This window comes from Nansenia antarctica (assembly GCF_963989245.1).
Source record: "Nansenia antarctica genome assembly, chromosome: 12".
Taxonomy (NCBI): domain Eukaryota; kingdom Metazoa; phylum Chordata; class Actinopteri; order Argentiniformes; family Microstomatidae; genus Nansenia; species Nansenia antarctica.
Genome location: NC_137682.1, coordinates 31,136,898 through 31,150,753, shown reverse-complemented (window position 1 = coordinate 31,150,753; position 13,856 = coordinate 31,136,898). Strand labels below are relative to the sequence as shown.

General features: G+C 42.6%; 1 protein-coding gene across 4 annotated transcripts in view; it reads right to left on the bottom strand.

The window, feature by feature from the left end:
* LOC308168339 (kin of IRRE-like protein 3) overlaps positions 1 to 13,856 on the bottom strand; it is a gene marked incomplete at both ends in the record, with an annotated part of 240,788 nt that overhangs the window by 54,914 nt on the left and 172,018 nt on the right. For all 4 annotated transcript variants that reach the window (XM_080542893.1, XM_080542894.1, XM_080542895.1 and 1 more), the window contains one exon: positions 961 to 1,118. In XM_080542893.1, the coding sequence (XP_080399019.1) occupies positions 961 to 1,118 (158 nt within the window). The remainder of the gene's footprint in view (positions 1 to 960; positions 1,119 to 13,856) is intronic.

Here is a 13,856-nt window from a genome sequence, read left to right as displayed (position 1 = left end):
TTGTGTATGTGTATGGATGTTTCAAGTGTGGGCTAGGGTTGCTAGGTTGGCAGCATATATTCTTGGAATAGCTTTCAAATGTAGTGACGGGAATAGTTTCTGGAGTTGATCACACACTGTGTAACATTCTGCAATGTCACTGACATTCTCAGCTTTACATTAGTTTGAATTGATGTATTTGCTGGGTGAAGAGGGCAAACATGTTTTGGACATCCCGAAGAAGAAGAAGAAGAAGAAGAAGAAGAAGAAGAAGAAGGAGAAGGAGAAGGAGAAGGAGAAGGAGAAGAAGAAGAAGAAGAAGAAGAAGAAGGAGAAGGAGAAGGAGAAGGAGAAGGAGAAGGAGAAGAAGAAGAAGAAGAAGAAGGAGAAGGAGAAGGAGAAGGAGAAGGAGAAGGAGAAGGTGAAGAAGAAGAAGAAGAAGAAGAAGGAGAAGGAGAAGGAGAAGAAGAAGAAGAAGAAGAAGGAGAAGGAGAAGGAGAAGGAGAAGGAGAAGGAGAAGGAGAAGGAGAAGGAGAAGGAGAAGAAGAAGGAGAAGGAGAAGGAGAAGGAGAAGAAGAAGGAGAAGGAGAAGGAGAAGAAGAAGGAGAAGGAGAAGGAGAAGGAGAAGGGGAAGAAGAAGATGATTTGCATGTTTTGGACATAGAAACCAAAGAAAAATAAGATTTGCTGGGGATTCATTCCATTCAAACAAGGCTGAAGGTTGAGGCAAAAGCTTAGATGGTCCAAGTAATCACCTGTCACAGATAGCATTGCTCTTACAGTGGCTACTTTATATGTAGCAAACCTCAAGGAAAGGATTGTGTGTGTGTCTTAATTCATGTCAAAAAAAGCTAGCTGTCTAGAGTCAGCTTCGTAAAATTGCTAGGTGGCTAGTAATACAGATAACAAAACAATGAATTCAACATCAAAAACACATTTAAAAACTCCCTCCCCTTTCCTAAAACACACCTCAATGCTTACCTTGGAGTACATGGCCCCATTGAGGACCTCACTGTTGCGAATCCAGAGAATGGAGGCGGCTGGCTTGGCGTTATCAGCATGGCAGGTCAGGTTCAGAGGGTCGCCTGCCCGCAGGCTCACCACCGGCCCTCCACTGATCACCGGGTCCTCAGGAGGAACTAAAGGATGAGGGGACGACAATGTGTCATTTGCAGTATGTGACGTAAGAATATTACACACATGACATGGAGGTACGTCATTGAAAACGTTGTCATGGCTGTACGCTCACGTTTTGTCTGTGTGGCATAGGCCTACAGTGGCATATGGAAAACAACTTATTGTTGGAATTGTTAGGAATGTGTTACAAAAGCTACCCAAATTGTTCAGCAGAGGTGTGACTTGATTTAACAACAACCTGTTTATTCTAGTGACATTTTTTATCTAACAGCAACAGTGGACGACTATTTTGTCTTATTGTTTTTCCATTCACCTTTTTCCAATTGAGGACCTAACAACCGGAGAATTACACCAAACAAATCAACACTCGCAGTGCCAACTAATACATTACTCGTAATCTTATCTTACAAGTCCTATTGTGGATGTAGTAGGATTGCCTCCATGGAGAGAGTCATATTATTGCAGAAGACAGCAGGTTTAGAGAGCTGCATTCAGATGCAGAAAACTGTACAAACATATATACAAATATACAAACATATATGAGTACAGTATATATGTTACGGTCCATGTGGGAATACGTTACATGTGGGAAAACTAGGGTTAGGGTTAGGTGCTACGTCGACTTAATCCTAACCCTAACCCTACCCCTAACCGTAACCCTAACCGTAGCACCCTAGCACCTAACCCTAACCCTAGTTTTCCCACATGTACCGTATTCCCACATGTACCCTAACATATACACTATATGGACAAAAGTATTGGGACACCCAAACATCACACCCATAGGTGCTTGTTGAACTTCTCTTTCCAAAACCATGGGCATGAATATGGAGTTGGTCCCACCTTTGCCGCTATAACAGCTTCCACTCTTCTGGGAAGACTTTCTACTAGATTTTAGAATATGGTTGCAGGGATTTGCTCCCATTCAGCCACAAGAGCATTAATGAGGTCAGGCACTGATGTTGGGTGAGAAGGACTGGCTCGCAGTCGGCGTGCCAATTCATCCTAAAGGTGTTCGATGGGGTTGAGGTCAGAGGTCTGTGTGCAGGCCAGTCATGTTCTCCCAGACCAAACTCAGCAAACCATGTCATTATGGACCTCACTTTGTGTATGGGGGCATTGTCATGCTGAAACTGGAAAGGGGCCTAGCCCAAACCATGAAAACAGCCCCAGACGATAAGTGTGTCCACATACCTTTGTCCATATAGTGTGTGTATATATATATATATCCTTTCTAGTTTGGAAAGGAGATAACCATGGTAACCATGGTATATTAACTATTCAAACATTCAAATACATGTTACCGTTAAATCTGGCCTGCGGTGAAATTTAGTGGTAGTAATAATAATAATAATAATAATACATTTTATTTATAAAAGCACTTTACATATAAAATCTCAGAGTGCTAATAGTGTCAAGTGTGTGTGTGTGTGTGTGTGTGTGTGTGTGTGTGTGTGTGTGTGTGTGTGTGTGTGTGTGTGTGCATATGGGAGCACGCAGCATGGGAGAACACATTTAGAATATATTTTAGAATTTATTTAAATTCTAGTCTTTAAAATTGTATTTAAGAAGTTATTGTCTGTGGGCAGGGAATGCCCTGCACCGGTGGAGCTTGGTGCTTGGTGTTGGCCCTTATAGTTGGTACAGGGGTGCGGCATCTGCTGCCAGGGCCGAACTTGGCTCTTTCTTCCCATTTAGTGGTGGGTGGGCTCCTCTAAGGCCCTGTCCACACCTATACGTTTTTTTGACAAACGTGGATTTTTCTATTCGTTTTGGGGGGTTCGTCCAGACGCAAACGAGTTTTTGCCCCCTGAAAACGAAGATGTTTAAAAACGCCTGCCAGAGTGAAGATCCTTAAAAAACGCTGTATATTTTTTGACGTCTGGACGAGATAGACGAGTTTTTTGTATTCGTCAAGTCATCATGCGCGTAGATGATGCGCAGTGCAGCTGTTTTCTGTAACCCGCATGCGCTAACCCAGTCCTGACTTCACATTAGAACCTCCTACTGCACATAGTGCCAGACCTACACTAGACAGATGCACTGTCAATCAGTACATCACTTCACTACATTACAATACAATACAACACTACACAACATTACACTACAACACTATGACACTTACTAGGACAGTTGCATAGGAGAAAGACACTTAAGAGAACATTAGATTAGTCTTTTCTGTAAGTGAAGATATTATACAGAAGTCCTGTTCTGTGTTTATGTAAATTGTTCATTGCTATTCTTTTTGGGGGGCTTTTGCCATTACTTACTAGGAGAGGTGCATAAGAGAAAGACAATGTAGAGAGCCACAGTAGATTATTACACACTCTTATTTCTGTAAGTGAAGACATTTTTGTTTATTATTTGCGACATAATAATTACGACATACAATTCAAAGGTACAATAAAGAATGTTTATTTTGTTTTTTCACTGGGTAATGTTGCAGTGCATCCAAAATATTGTAAGAAAATAAATAAAATGTCATCTTGACGGATTTACAAACATAGGAGCTGTCCAACAAAAAGTTTCAAACACTGCGAAAATGGCAAGACTCCCAGTCAATGGTTGCATATGTTTTTTGTACTTTGTACTCAATAGTTAAACTCAACAATACTTCTACTTCACTGTCTGTCCAAATGAACGACTCCTTTGCTCCCCGAGGCGGCATGTTGTTTACGATTGGAATTTTGTATTTCGCGGATGTAACGCGGAAGAACCGCTTTAGCTTTTCCTGGCGTCTGATTGGCCAGCGGAGCTATGGGGTTAAAATTATATCGCCGACTACTGGTGTGGAATGCTCAATGACAGCGTTTATATTGCGTTCATACGTATGCATCTGGATGCAGATATTTTATAAACGTGCTCGTCTGGAAGGTGATATTTTTATATACAAAAAACGTTTATCAAAAAAACGTATTGGTGTGGACATAGCCTAATATGCGGGCTTGGGTTGGTTGGGGCCTCTACTGTAGACCCTCCCAGTGCAGGCCCAGTACCGTGCGGGCTCGGATGGTCGGGGTGCTGGATCTGGGCATCTTGGGTTCATGCTACTGTTCTACCCCCCTGATGTCCCTCTGGCGGGCCGGCCTGTGACAGGATGGATGTGGTTTATGCAGACGCTGGCCTTGTCCATGTATTTTAGATGTGCCAGGGGCCTCAGGGCAGGTGTGCTTTATGCTGAGTCTCTCCTACTGTTTAATGTATCAGTTCACAGCCTCTAATCTTATGATGTCCACTTTGTGCTTATTTGTCCGAGGGGCGCTGAGCCCCGCAAAACTAGACTCCAGTTCCTGAATTTGTCCAGGCTGAGTTTACTCCACCCGATGGCTATCAGTAGAATGGCCTTGTCTGTGTGTGTGTGTGTGTGTGTGTATCTCTTTAATTTTACAACTAGGAGAGTCTTCCTGGTCCAGGGGCCAACCACCAGCGGGGGTCACCTGGGCCAAATCAGCGAATCGTCATTGACCTCTGGAGTTAAAAGACAATCAGCCACAATCGTCATCAGCTGTTGTGTTAGGCTCCCACCATTTTCTGTTCCATGCGGATGGTACTTTGTTAGATGTCATTTGGTTCTGTTATGATTAGTTCAGATTGTTAAGAGATTTTGTGGTAACTCGATTATTGAGTTGGTTAATAGATTTTGTTGATACTTTGAGCTTTGAACTTCTAGTCACAGTATACTTTAAAGTTTGTACATAGTGACTGTTATTTTGATTCAGCCTAAACCATGAACACAGCAAAGACCTAGGTTCTGGGCCCTGGACAGTCTGGACGGATTGATGGCAGCTGCTGGATTGAAAAATCAGGTGTAGTGCTGAGGCACAAATGTGTACATTTCAAGCCTGCAAACTGCGACACTTTAAATGAATGTGCAATAACACTATGTGCAATATGACAACCCTAGTCGTTTTATCTGTACAGTATAGTATAGTGGATAGTGTACATAGCCTTTATTTATGTAAACCAGCTCCTTTCCCTACTTGTTTTTTTAGTTTTTTTTTCTTTCCTAGCACCGGGGGAGCCCCCCCTCCCAAATGTCGTTGTTTGGTACCTGTACTATATCAATGACAATAAAGACCATTCATTCATTCATTCATTCATCCTAGGGATGTGTTTGTTTCTTTTTATTTATTATTGTTGGTTCTGATTCTACTTTTCATTGTTGCCAAAGAATTATGATTGTCCTGGCACAAATAAATATCTTTATTTTACCCTTACCATCGGTATTTTGTTACTTCTTTCCCCCCTAGAGACAAGAAGGTAACACTGCCCACCCAGATCCCAGCAGAACTGCCCTTCACTATAGAGCCCTTAACTCTGGCACCACATTCCACACTAGTTTACTGTTCAGCACCTAATCAGTCAGAGGAGGATGGGTCCCCCTGGAGTAGGGAACTCCTTGCTACTGTGCCCGATATTTCTCTCCCCTCTGGGGATTTTTTGTTTTTCTTCCATGGCTTACTTTTGGGGATCTATGATTTGGTGTTACAGTGGGGGAAATAAGTATTGAACACATCAGCATTCTGTCCAGCAAATGTATTTCCAATGAGCCCATGTGAAATTTGCACCAGACTTTGGTATTAATTCAAATAATCCAGACAAAACATGGAGTCCATATGTAAATAAAGTTATGTGTAATAAAGTGGAATAAAACAGGAAAAAAGTATTGAAGAAAAAGCTGCAGTACACCACAGCAAGGAAAGGCACCAGCTGAAAATCATAACTAAGGCTAGGTTCACACTGCAGGTCTTGATGCTCAATTCCGATCTTTTACACAGATCAATTTTTTTGGTTTGGCAGTTCTACATTGACTCCTGTGTGAACATTCCACGGTCCTGAACAGACCCGCATGTGCAGTAGGACAGCGCACTGTTTACAATAATAGTGTCTTTGTAGGATACAGGTCTACTCTGTATACTGTCTGCAAGTATATCTAGATTTATGATATATAATATACATGATAACATGATAACATATATAGGATAACATGATAACGTTACAACCGGATTCATTTTCAAGTTTTTGTGCAGCGGAAGCCGGCAAAGATATGAGCAAGTGCATCTAGAGTGCAGGGTTGCCAGATGGGGCAGCTTACCGGGATTGGGCCAAAGACAACTAGTCGGCGCATGTGTAAATTAGCCTGCCTCTTACACCGAAAAACTGCAAAATAGCTTTATACTAGCTTATCCTCATGTGATTTTGAAAATGTAAGGATACTGGGTGGTAGAACACACATAGGAAAAGTCATGAAAGGAGGGTCCTGAAATTTGATCGAGTGCAAAGATATACATGTTGTTTTACTCACATGGTCAAATGGCCCCACCCACGGCTGTTCTAGTGTTCATAATATGGTGTGAAGCACTTTTGGTGTGAAGCACTTCATGACATTTGCCTACAGTATGTAAAAAGTGCTGTACAAATAAACTTGATTGAAAGCCTAGAACTGCAGCCTTGTGAGGAACTGGTGAGGTTATTTAACATTTTCTGTCCATTTCTGCTAATGTGAAATTTAAATATGTGGATTGTTATGTTCAGTTCACTGATGCTTGACGATGACACCATGGGTAGACTTTGGCCTCCCCTTATAATGAACACAAGTTACCTAAAAAATACAAAACCCTTCAGCTTTGAGTTACTTACAACGTAAATGAATAACATATTACATATTCACTTAATTTCAATAGCAAGTGTTTTTTTTGTTCACATTACAGTAGAGGTAATTGAGGCAATTGAATCTGTGATTAGAACCCAGTGGTTGTCAGGCTTGGAAAGGCAATCAGCTCACACACAGAATAGAGAAGAATGCCGGATAGCGTAACATCAGAATGCCCTTGAAAGACAATGAGTACACTGCTTTTATTTTACCCACACCATGTTTTTTCATTCCAATTCCAGTTAATTATTGATTGGCCTCCACACTCATTACAGTGCAGATCTGGGGCAAGATGAAATCAAAGGCATCTGGCAGATGGCATATTCAGCCTGTGAGATTGCTAGGTTCAGAGGGAGGGTTGGGGAGGCTCTACTCCTACAGTATACTGTCAAACACTGGAGGGATGTAATGAACAGAGGAAACAAAGGAGAGTGTGTGTATGTACAGTATAAGGATATCCAAGGCAAAAGTGTTACGATGAGAAAGACAAGTCAGTCCTGTCAATGTACTGTAGGGGAGTTGACTCTTTTGTCATAGACCAATTGAATAGATGATGTTCAATTCATGATTAAGCCTTACTAAACTGCTCTCTTTCTCTATATTGTAAAAAACAATACTTCAGTTCAGTTTTAATCATGCTTAATCATGCTTCTCTGCAGTACATATTAAAACAGCCTTGTAAAACCTCAGACTGAGGAACAGTACCCCTTCAGATGATACACATCACACATTTAAAACCTCTGTAAAATACAACATCCAAACTGCGGAAGCTTGGGTTATTTTTACTGTGTCTTGTTAATTTTTATTTGTGGGTTACAAGAGGGAAACTGCAGTTTAAATATATCTGACGTTCTCCTGCTTCCACCCACGTCCCCCCTACCCAGCACAAGCAATTAAAAAGCCAGGGCATTGTTACCGGTGACTGTGTGACAAAGTGTGAGATGTGTGCAGCACGGAAGTATTGTCAGGAAGCGCTTTTCTGTTTTTGCCAGTTCAGCCTAACTATAGCAGCAGCAGCCTCATATGGCTGTATAGGACTAAGTCTATATAAGACTTGTGACTCACCTCCCAGATGGTTTCTAAATGAAACCCACACATTACTGTCCATTTCTATGTCTCTGAGAACAGGGATTTAGCCAGAAATGCTATGTTTATTCAAGTCTGTTCTTTCAATAACCTTGTATCTGGAGTTGATCAACATGTAGAGTGCAGAAGTTAGGAAAGTAGGACAATCCCCAGTCACCACTCCCCAATCAGACAATAGGGTATGCTGATCTCAGTTACAGAACTTCAATTCATCAGAAATCATGGTCCTTTATCAGCAATTGGAGACAAAAAAAAGGCTGGACCTCATGGATTTCGTCCTTAAAATATAACTAAACACACTGAATGTGTAAGTAGCCATACATGGTGGGCCTTGCACATTAATAATTAATAAATAATTTAAATAATTTTGCCATTTAGCAGACGCTTTTATCCAAAGCGACTTACAATTACGAATTACAGGGACATTCCCCCTGGAGTAACTGAGGGCTAAGTGCCTTACCCAAGGGCACACTAGTAGTGGTGTGGCTTCAGGCGGGATTTGAACTCACAACCTTCCGATCACAAGTCCAACTCACTATCCACTAGACCACCACTACCCCAATTGGTTTACAAACACACCCATTTGTTAAAGGAGGAATATGAGTAAAATGCTTGAACAGAGATGGAGCGAAAAGGTTGATTCTAGAGATCTAATATTATTGGCTTGCTGTCAGTGCTCACTCAATGCTACTGAAACATTAATGAAATGTCAACAATATGAGCCTTGTAAAGCTCCCATCTTCTGAAGGGGAAAATTGAATGGAAAAGCTAAGGCCCTCTACCAGAGCCTAACAGTATTTGACTGATGACAGCATAGACATGCATATTAAAGATACAGTAACTGAGTGATAGGTTGGCCTGATATTGACTGTCAGCTCTCTTGTCACTATATCTTGCAATTGAGAAAGAGTAACGGCTTTGGACCATGTAATGTACAATGTGTTGATTTTCATTCCACCACAGAAAATTAAAAACCAGATTCCCCGGCAGCAGAATTCTGCTGTTTCAAAACCTCTTTCGGACTCTCTCTCTCTCTCCTTCTCTCTCTCCACCTGGAATACTGATTATTTCTCAGCCCTTAAACCATCCGCAATGTTTCCATCAGAGAAGGCTTGCATGCTGCTGTCTGGTGAAAGTTCAGACTGAATGCATGTGAATCTCTATATCCAGAGAGGTCCTTGGCAGTACATACAACATGTTGAATGGTGCTTTTTGTTCTCTGAGGGACTGATGGAGATGCATCAAGGTTTGAGGAGCAAACAGATGAACAAGACACACCTGGCTGCCTCCAGCTATTCAATTAGCTGAAAGGCACTGGGAAGAGCCTGAACAAACTTGAGATTATTTAAGGTCATGTTCTCACATGAAAATCCGAATCATGGAGCTGGAGCAAGTGGATGAGTTTGCAACATTGTTGCATAAATTATTTCTCTGATTTGCGTTCTCACAGCCCTTCATGTAATCGAAGCAACAGACGTGGTAGTTGATTGGTCAGAAAATGTTTAAATTGCCCGTTCGTCCCGCTCTTATCCAGATCAACACGCATGCGCTGTTGTTTTCCTATGGACAGCCTCGATGCCTCGTTTCTAACCGGAGCGAAACCACCCGTTTCAAGTGGAGCATCCGTCGGATGTTTGCTCCGGGAGCGACTTCGAATGCTCGTTCTCACAGCTCTAAACGACGCAGAGCAAAGCAAATTGTATCCTAAACTCTGATTCCAAGTGAAGCAAATGTTCTAGCGAGAACACACCCTTAAACTCCTCCTTACGTGCCAAAGTGGGCTTCTGTTTGCATCCACTAGAGGGTGCATGGATTGAAGCTTTTACTGTAGGCTACAACATTAATCACGCAGATCAGAACATCGAGACAGCTCGAACTTAACTGAGGTGAAAACATTGTATTGTATTCTAGATGTAATTATGTGTTTAAGCGCAAGATTTTTGTTGGTTTTGCCCCTGTCCAGTGTATCATGTCTCATCGTTGGCTAAAAATGAATCACTTTCATATTTAATTAATATTTGTATTAATTTCTCTTTTATTTATACTGGTGAAAGCACCTAGAGACCTTTTTCAAATGTGCTCTGATTAATGATCTAAACTATAATCTAAATCTAAAATAATCATGATGACAAACAAGTTTATACAGACTACTGCAACTCGATGACTACCGCCCTGTTGCACTCAGCTCAATCATCATGAAGTGCTTCGAGAGGCTGTTTAAGTCACACATCAACTCATTCTTACTTGCAACTCTGGATCCTCTTCAGTTTGCATACCAGCCCCAATAGATCCAAAGATGACGCCATCGCCTAAGCCCTGCATACTGCCCTATCCCACCTGGACAAGAGGGACACCTATGTGAGAATGCTGTTTATTGACAACATCTCAACATTCAACACCATTGTTCCCTCCAAATTCGTCACTAAGCACAGGGACCTGGATCTCAACACCTCGCTGTGTAACTGAATCCTGGACTTTCTGATGGGTATACCTCAGGTGGTGAAGGTAAGCAGCATCACCTCATCCACTTAAAACAGGAGCCCCCAGGGCAGTTTGCTCAGCCCCCTGCTGTACTCCCTGCTGTTCACCCACGACAGTGTGGCCACACACAGCTCTTAACATGGTCACACCACACCCACTCTGTGATCAAGACAGCGCGTCAGCACAGAAGTGGCTGATTAAACTTGGCAGATCCTCCAGATACATCACAGAGAGTATTCTGACGGCTGTATTAACATCACAGAGAGTATTCTGACGGCTGTATTAACATCACAGAGAGTATTCTGACGGCTGTATTAACATCACAGAGAGTATTCTGACGGCTGTATTAACATCACAGAGAGTATTGTGACGGCTGTATTAACGCCTCACAGAGAGTATTCTGACGGCTGTATTAACATCACAGAGAGTATTCTGACGGCTGTATTAACATCACAGAGAGTATTCTGACAGGCTGTATTAACATCACAGAGAGTATTCTGACGGCTGTATTAACATCACAGAGAGTATTCTGACGGCTGTATTAACGCCTCACAGAGAGTATTCTGACGGCTGTATTAACATCACAGAGAGTATTCTGACGGCTGTATTAACATCACAGAGAGTATTCTGACGGCTGTATTAACATCACAGAGAGTATTCTGACAGCTGTATTAACGCCTCACAGAGAGTATTCTGACAGAATGTATTAACATCACAGAGAGTATTCTGACGGCTGTATTAACATCACAGAGAGTATTCTGACTGGCTGTATTAACATCACAGAGAGTATTCTGACGGCTGTATTAACATCACAGAGAGTATTCTGACTGGCTGTATTAACATCACAGAGAGTATTGTGACGGCTGTATTAACATCACAGAGAGTATTCTGGCAGAATGTATTAACATCACAGAGAGTATTCTGACGGCTGTATTAACATCACAGAGAGTATTCTGACTGGCTGTATTAACATCACAGAGAGTATTCTGACGGCTGTATTAACATCACAGAGAGTATTCTGACTGGCTGTATTAACATCACAGAGAGTATTGTGACGGCTGTATTAACATCACAGAGAGTATTCTGACTGGCTGTATTAACATCACAGAGAGTATTCTGACGGCTGTATTAACATCACAGAGAGTATTCTGACGGCTGTATTAACGCCTCACAGAGAGTATTCTGACAGGCTGTATTAACATCACAGAGAGTATTCTGACGGCTGTATTAACATCACAGAGAGTATTCTGACGGCTGTATTAACATCACAGAGAGTATTCTGACGGCTGTATTAACATCACAGAGAGTATTCTGACGGCTGTATTAACGCCTCACAGAGAGTATTCTGACAGAATGTATTAACATCACAGAGAGTATTCTGACTGGCTGTATTAACATCACAGAGAGTATTCTGACAGGCTGTATTAACATCACAGAGAGTATTCTGACAGGCTGTATTAACATCACAGAGAGTATTCTGACAGGCTGTATTAACATCACAGAGAGTATTCTGACTGGCTGTATTGACATCACAGAGAGTATTCTGACGGCTGTATTAACATCACAGAGAGTATTCTGACTGGCTGTATTAACATCACAGAGAGTATTCTGACTGGCTGTATTAACGCCTCACAGAGAGTATTCTGACTGGCTGTATTAACGCCTCACAGAGAGTATTCTGACGGCTGTATTAACATCACAGGGAGTATTCTGACTGGCTGTATTAACGCCTCACAGAGAGTATTCTGACGGCTGTATTAACATCACAGAGAGTATTCTGACAGGCTGTATTAACATCACAGAGAGTATTCTGACAGGCTGTATTAACATCACAGAGAGTATTCTGACGGCTGTATTAACATCACAGAGAGTATTCTGACGGCTGTATTAACATCACAGAGAGTATTCTGACTGGCTGTATTAACATCACAGAGAGTATTCTGACTGGCTGTATTAACATCACAGAGAGTATTCTGACTGGCTGTATTAACATCACAGAGAGTATTCTGACAGGCTGTATTAACATCACAGAGAGTATTCTGACTGGCTGTATTAACATCACAGAGAGTATTCTGACGGCTGTATTAACATCACAGAGAGTATTCTGACAGGCTGTATTAACATCACAGAGAGTATTCTGACTGGCTGTATTAACATCACAGAGAGTATTCTGACGGCTGTATTAACATCACAGAGAGTATTCTGACTGGCTGTATTAACGCCTCACAGAGAGTATTCTGACTGGCTGTATTAACATCACAGAGAGTATTCTGACTGGCTGTATTAACATCACAGAGAGTATTCTGACTGGCTGACTGGCTGTATTAACGCCCGATGCGGCAGTTGCACCGCCGTAAGGCTCTACAGAGGGTGGTGAAAACAGCCCAGTTCATCATCATGGGCCGCAAGCTCCCAGCCATGCAGGACATCTACTCTGAGAGGTGTAAGAAGAAGGCTGGGAAGATCATCAGGGACACCAGCATCCAGACCCGTTCCAACAGGCTTCCAAACTGTTTCTACCAACAGGCCATAAGGCTGCTAAATTGACCGCCACTACCTCCCCACGACCCCCCAACTAAACAAGCTACAATAACTTTAACTATATGTTTATCCTGCAGTGAATGTTTGCGCAACAGCATGTAGCCTACTTTGAATCTAAAACAGTAAATAGCCAGAACAAATACAATACTGTAGGTACAATATCATATCAACTCCTTCTCTCCAGCCAGACCACTGATACGGTCTATCCGGTGGGCTGCTCTGACAACCACACACAGTCCAGGGCTCAACCCTATGCCAGTCGTCATCCTGACAGGCCTGTTTGCAGACGCGGCAGTCCCTAATGGGCTAACCCTAAAACCCTAATGGGTCCAGATGAGCGTGCTGCTGCGGCCACGCCATGGAGTTCCCATCAGCCGGTCGGTCAGCACCTCAGATTGACGCTCTTCTTTAATCACGGCTGGAGGCTCGCAGCAGCGCTCAGTCCTCTACTCTACATTGTGAGGCTCGCAGCGCTCAGTCCTCTACTCTACATTGTGAGGCTCGCAGCGCTCAGTCCTCTACTCTACATTGTGAGGCTCGCAGCGCTCATTCCTCTACTCTACATTGTGAGGCTCGCAGCGCTCATTCCTCTACTCTACATTGTGAGGCTCGCAGCCTCATTCCTCTACTCTACATTGTGAGGGGATAATGCAATCCCGCCCCTCACAAAAACAAACACAAACACAGACACACACGCACAGTCGCACACACACACACACACACACACACACACACACACACCATACACGCACGCACACGCACACACACGCACACGCACACCACACACGCACGCACGCACGCACACGCACACACACACACACACACACGCACACGCACACACACACACGCACACACACACACACACACACAGTTGTTGGTATGGAGGAATACTGTGTGTCAGAACTTCCATTAGCTCATCCCTGCACCTTAGATAAGAGATGCCACTCCAGTTCATTAAAACATCAGTGGAGTTTAATGG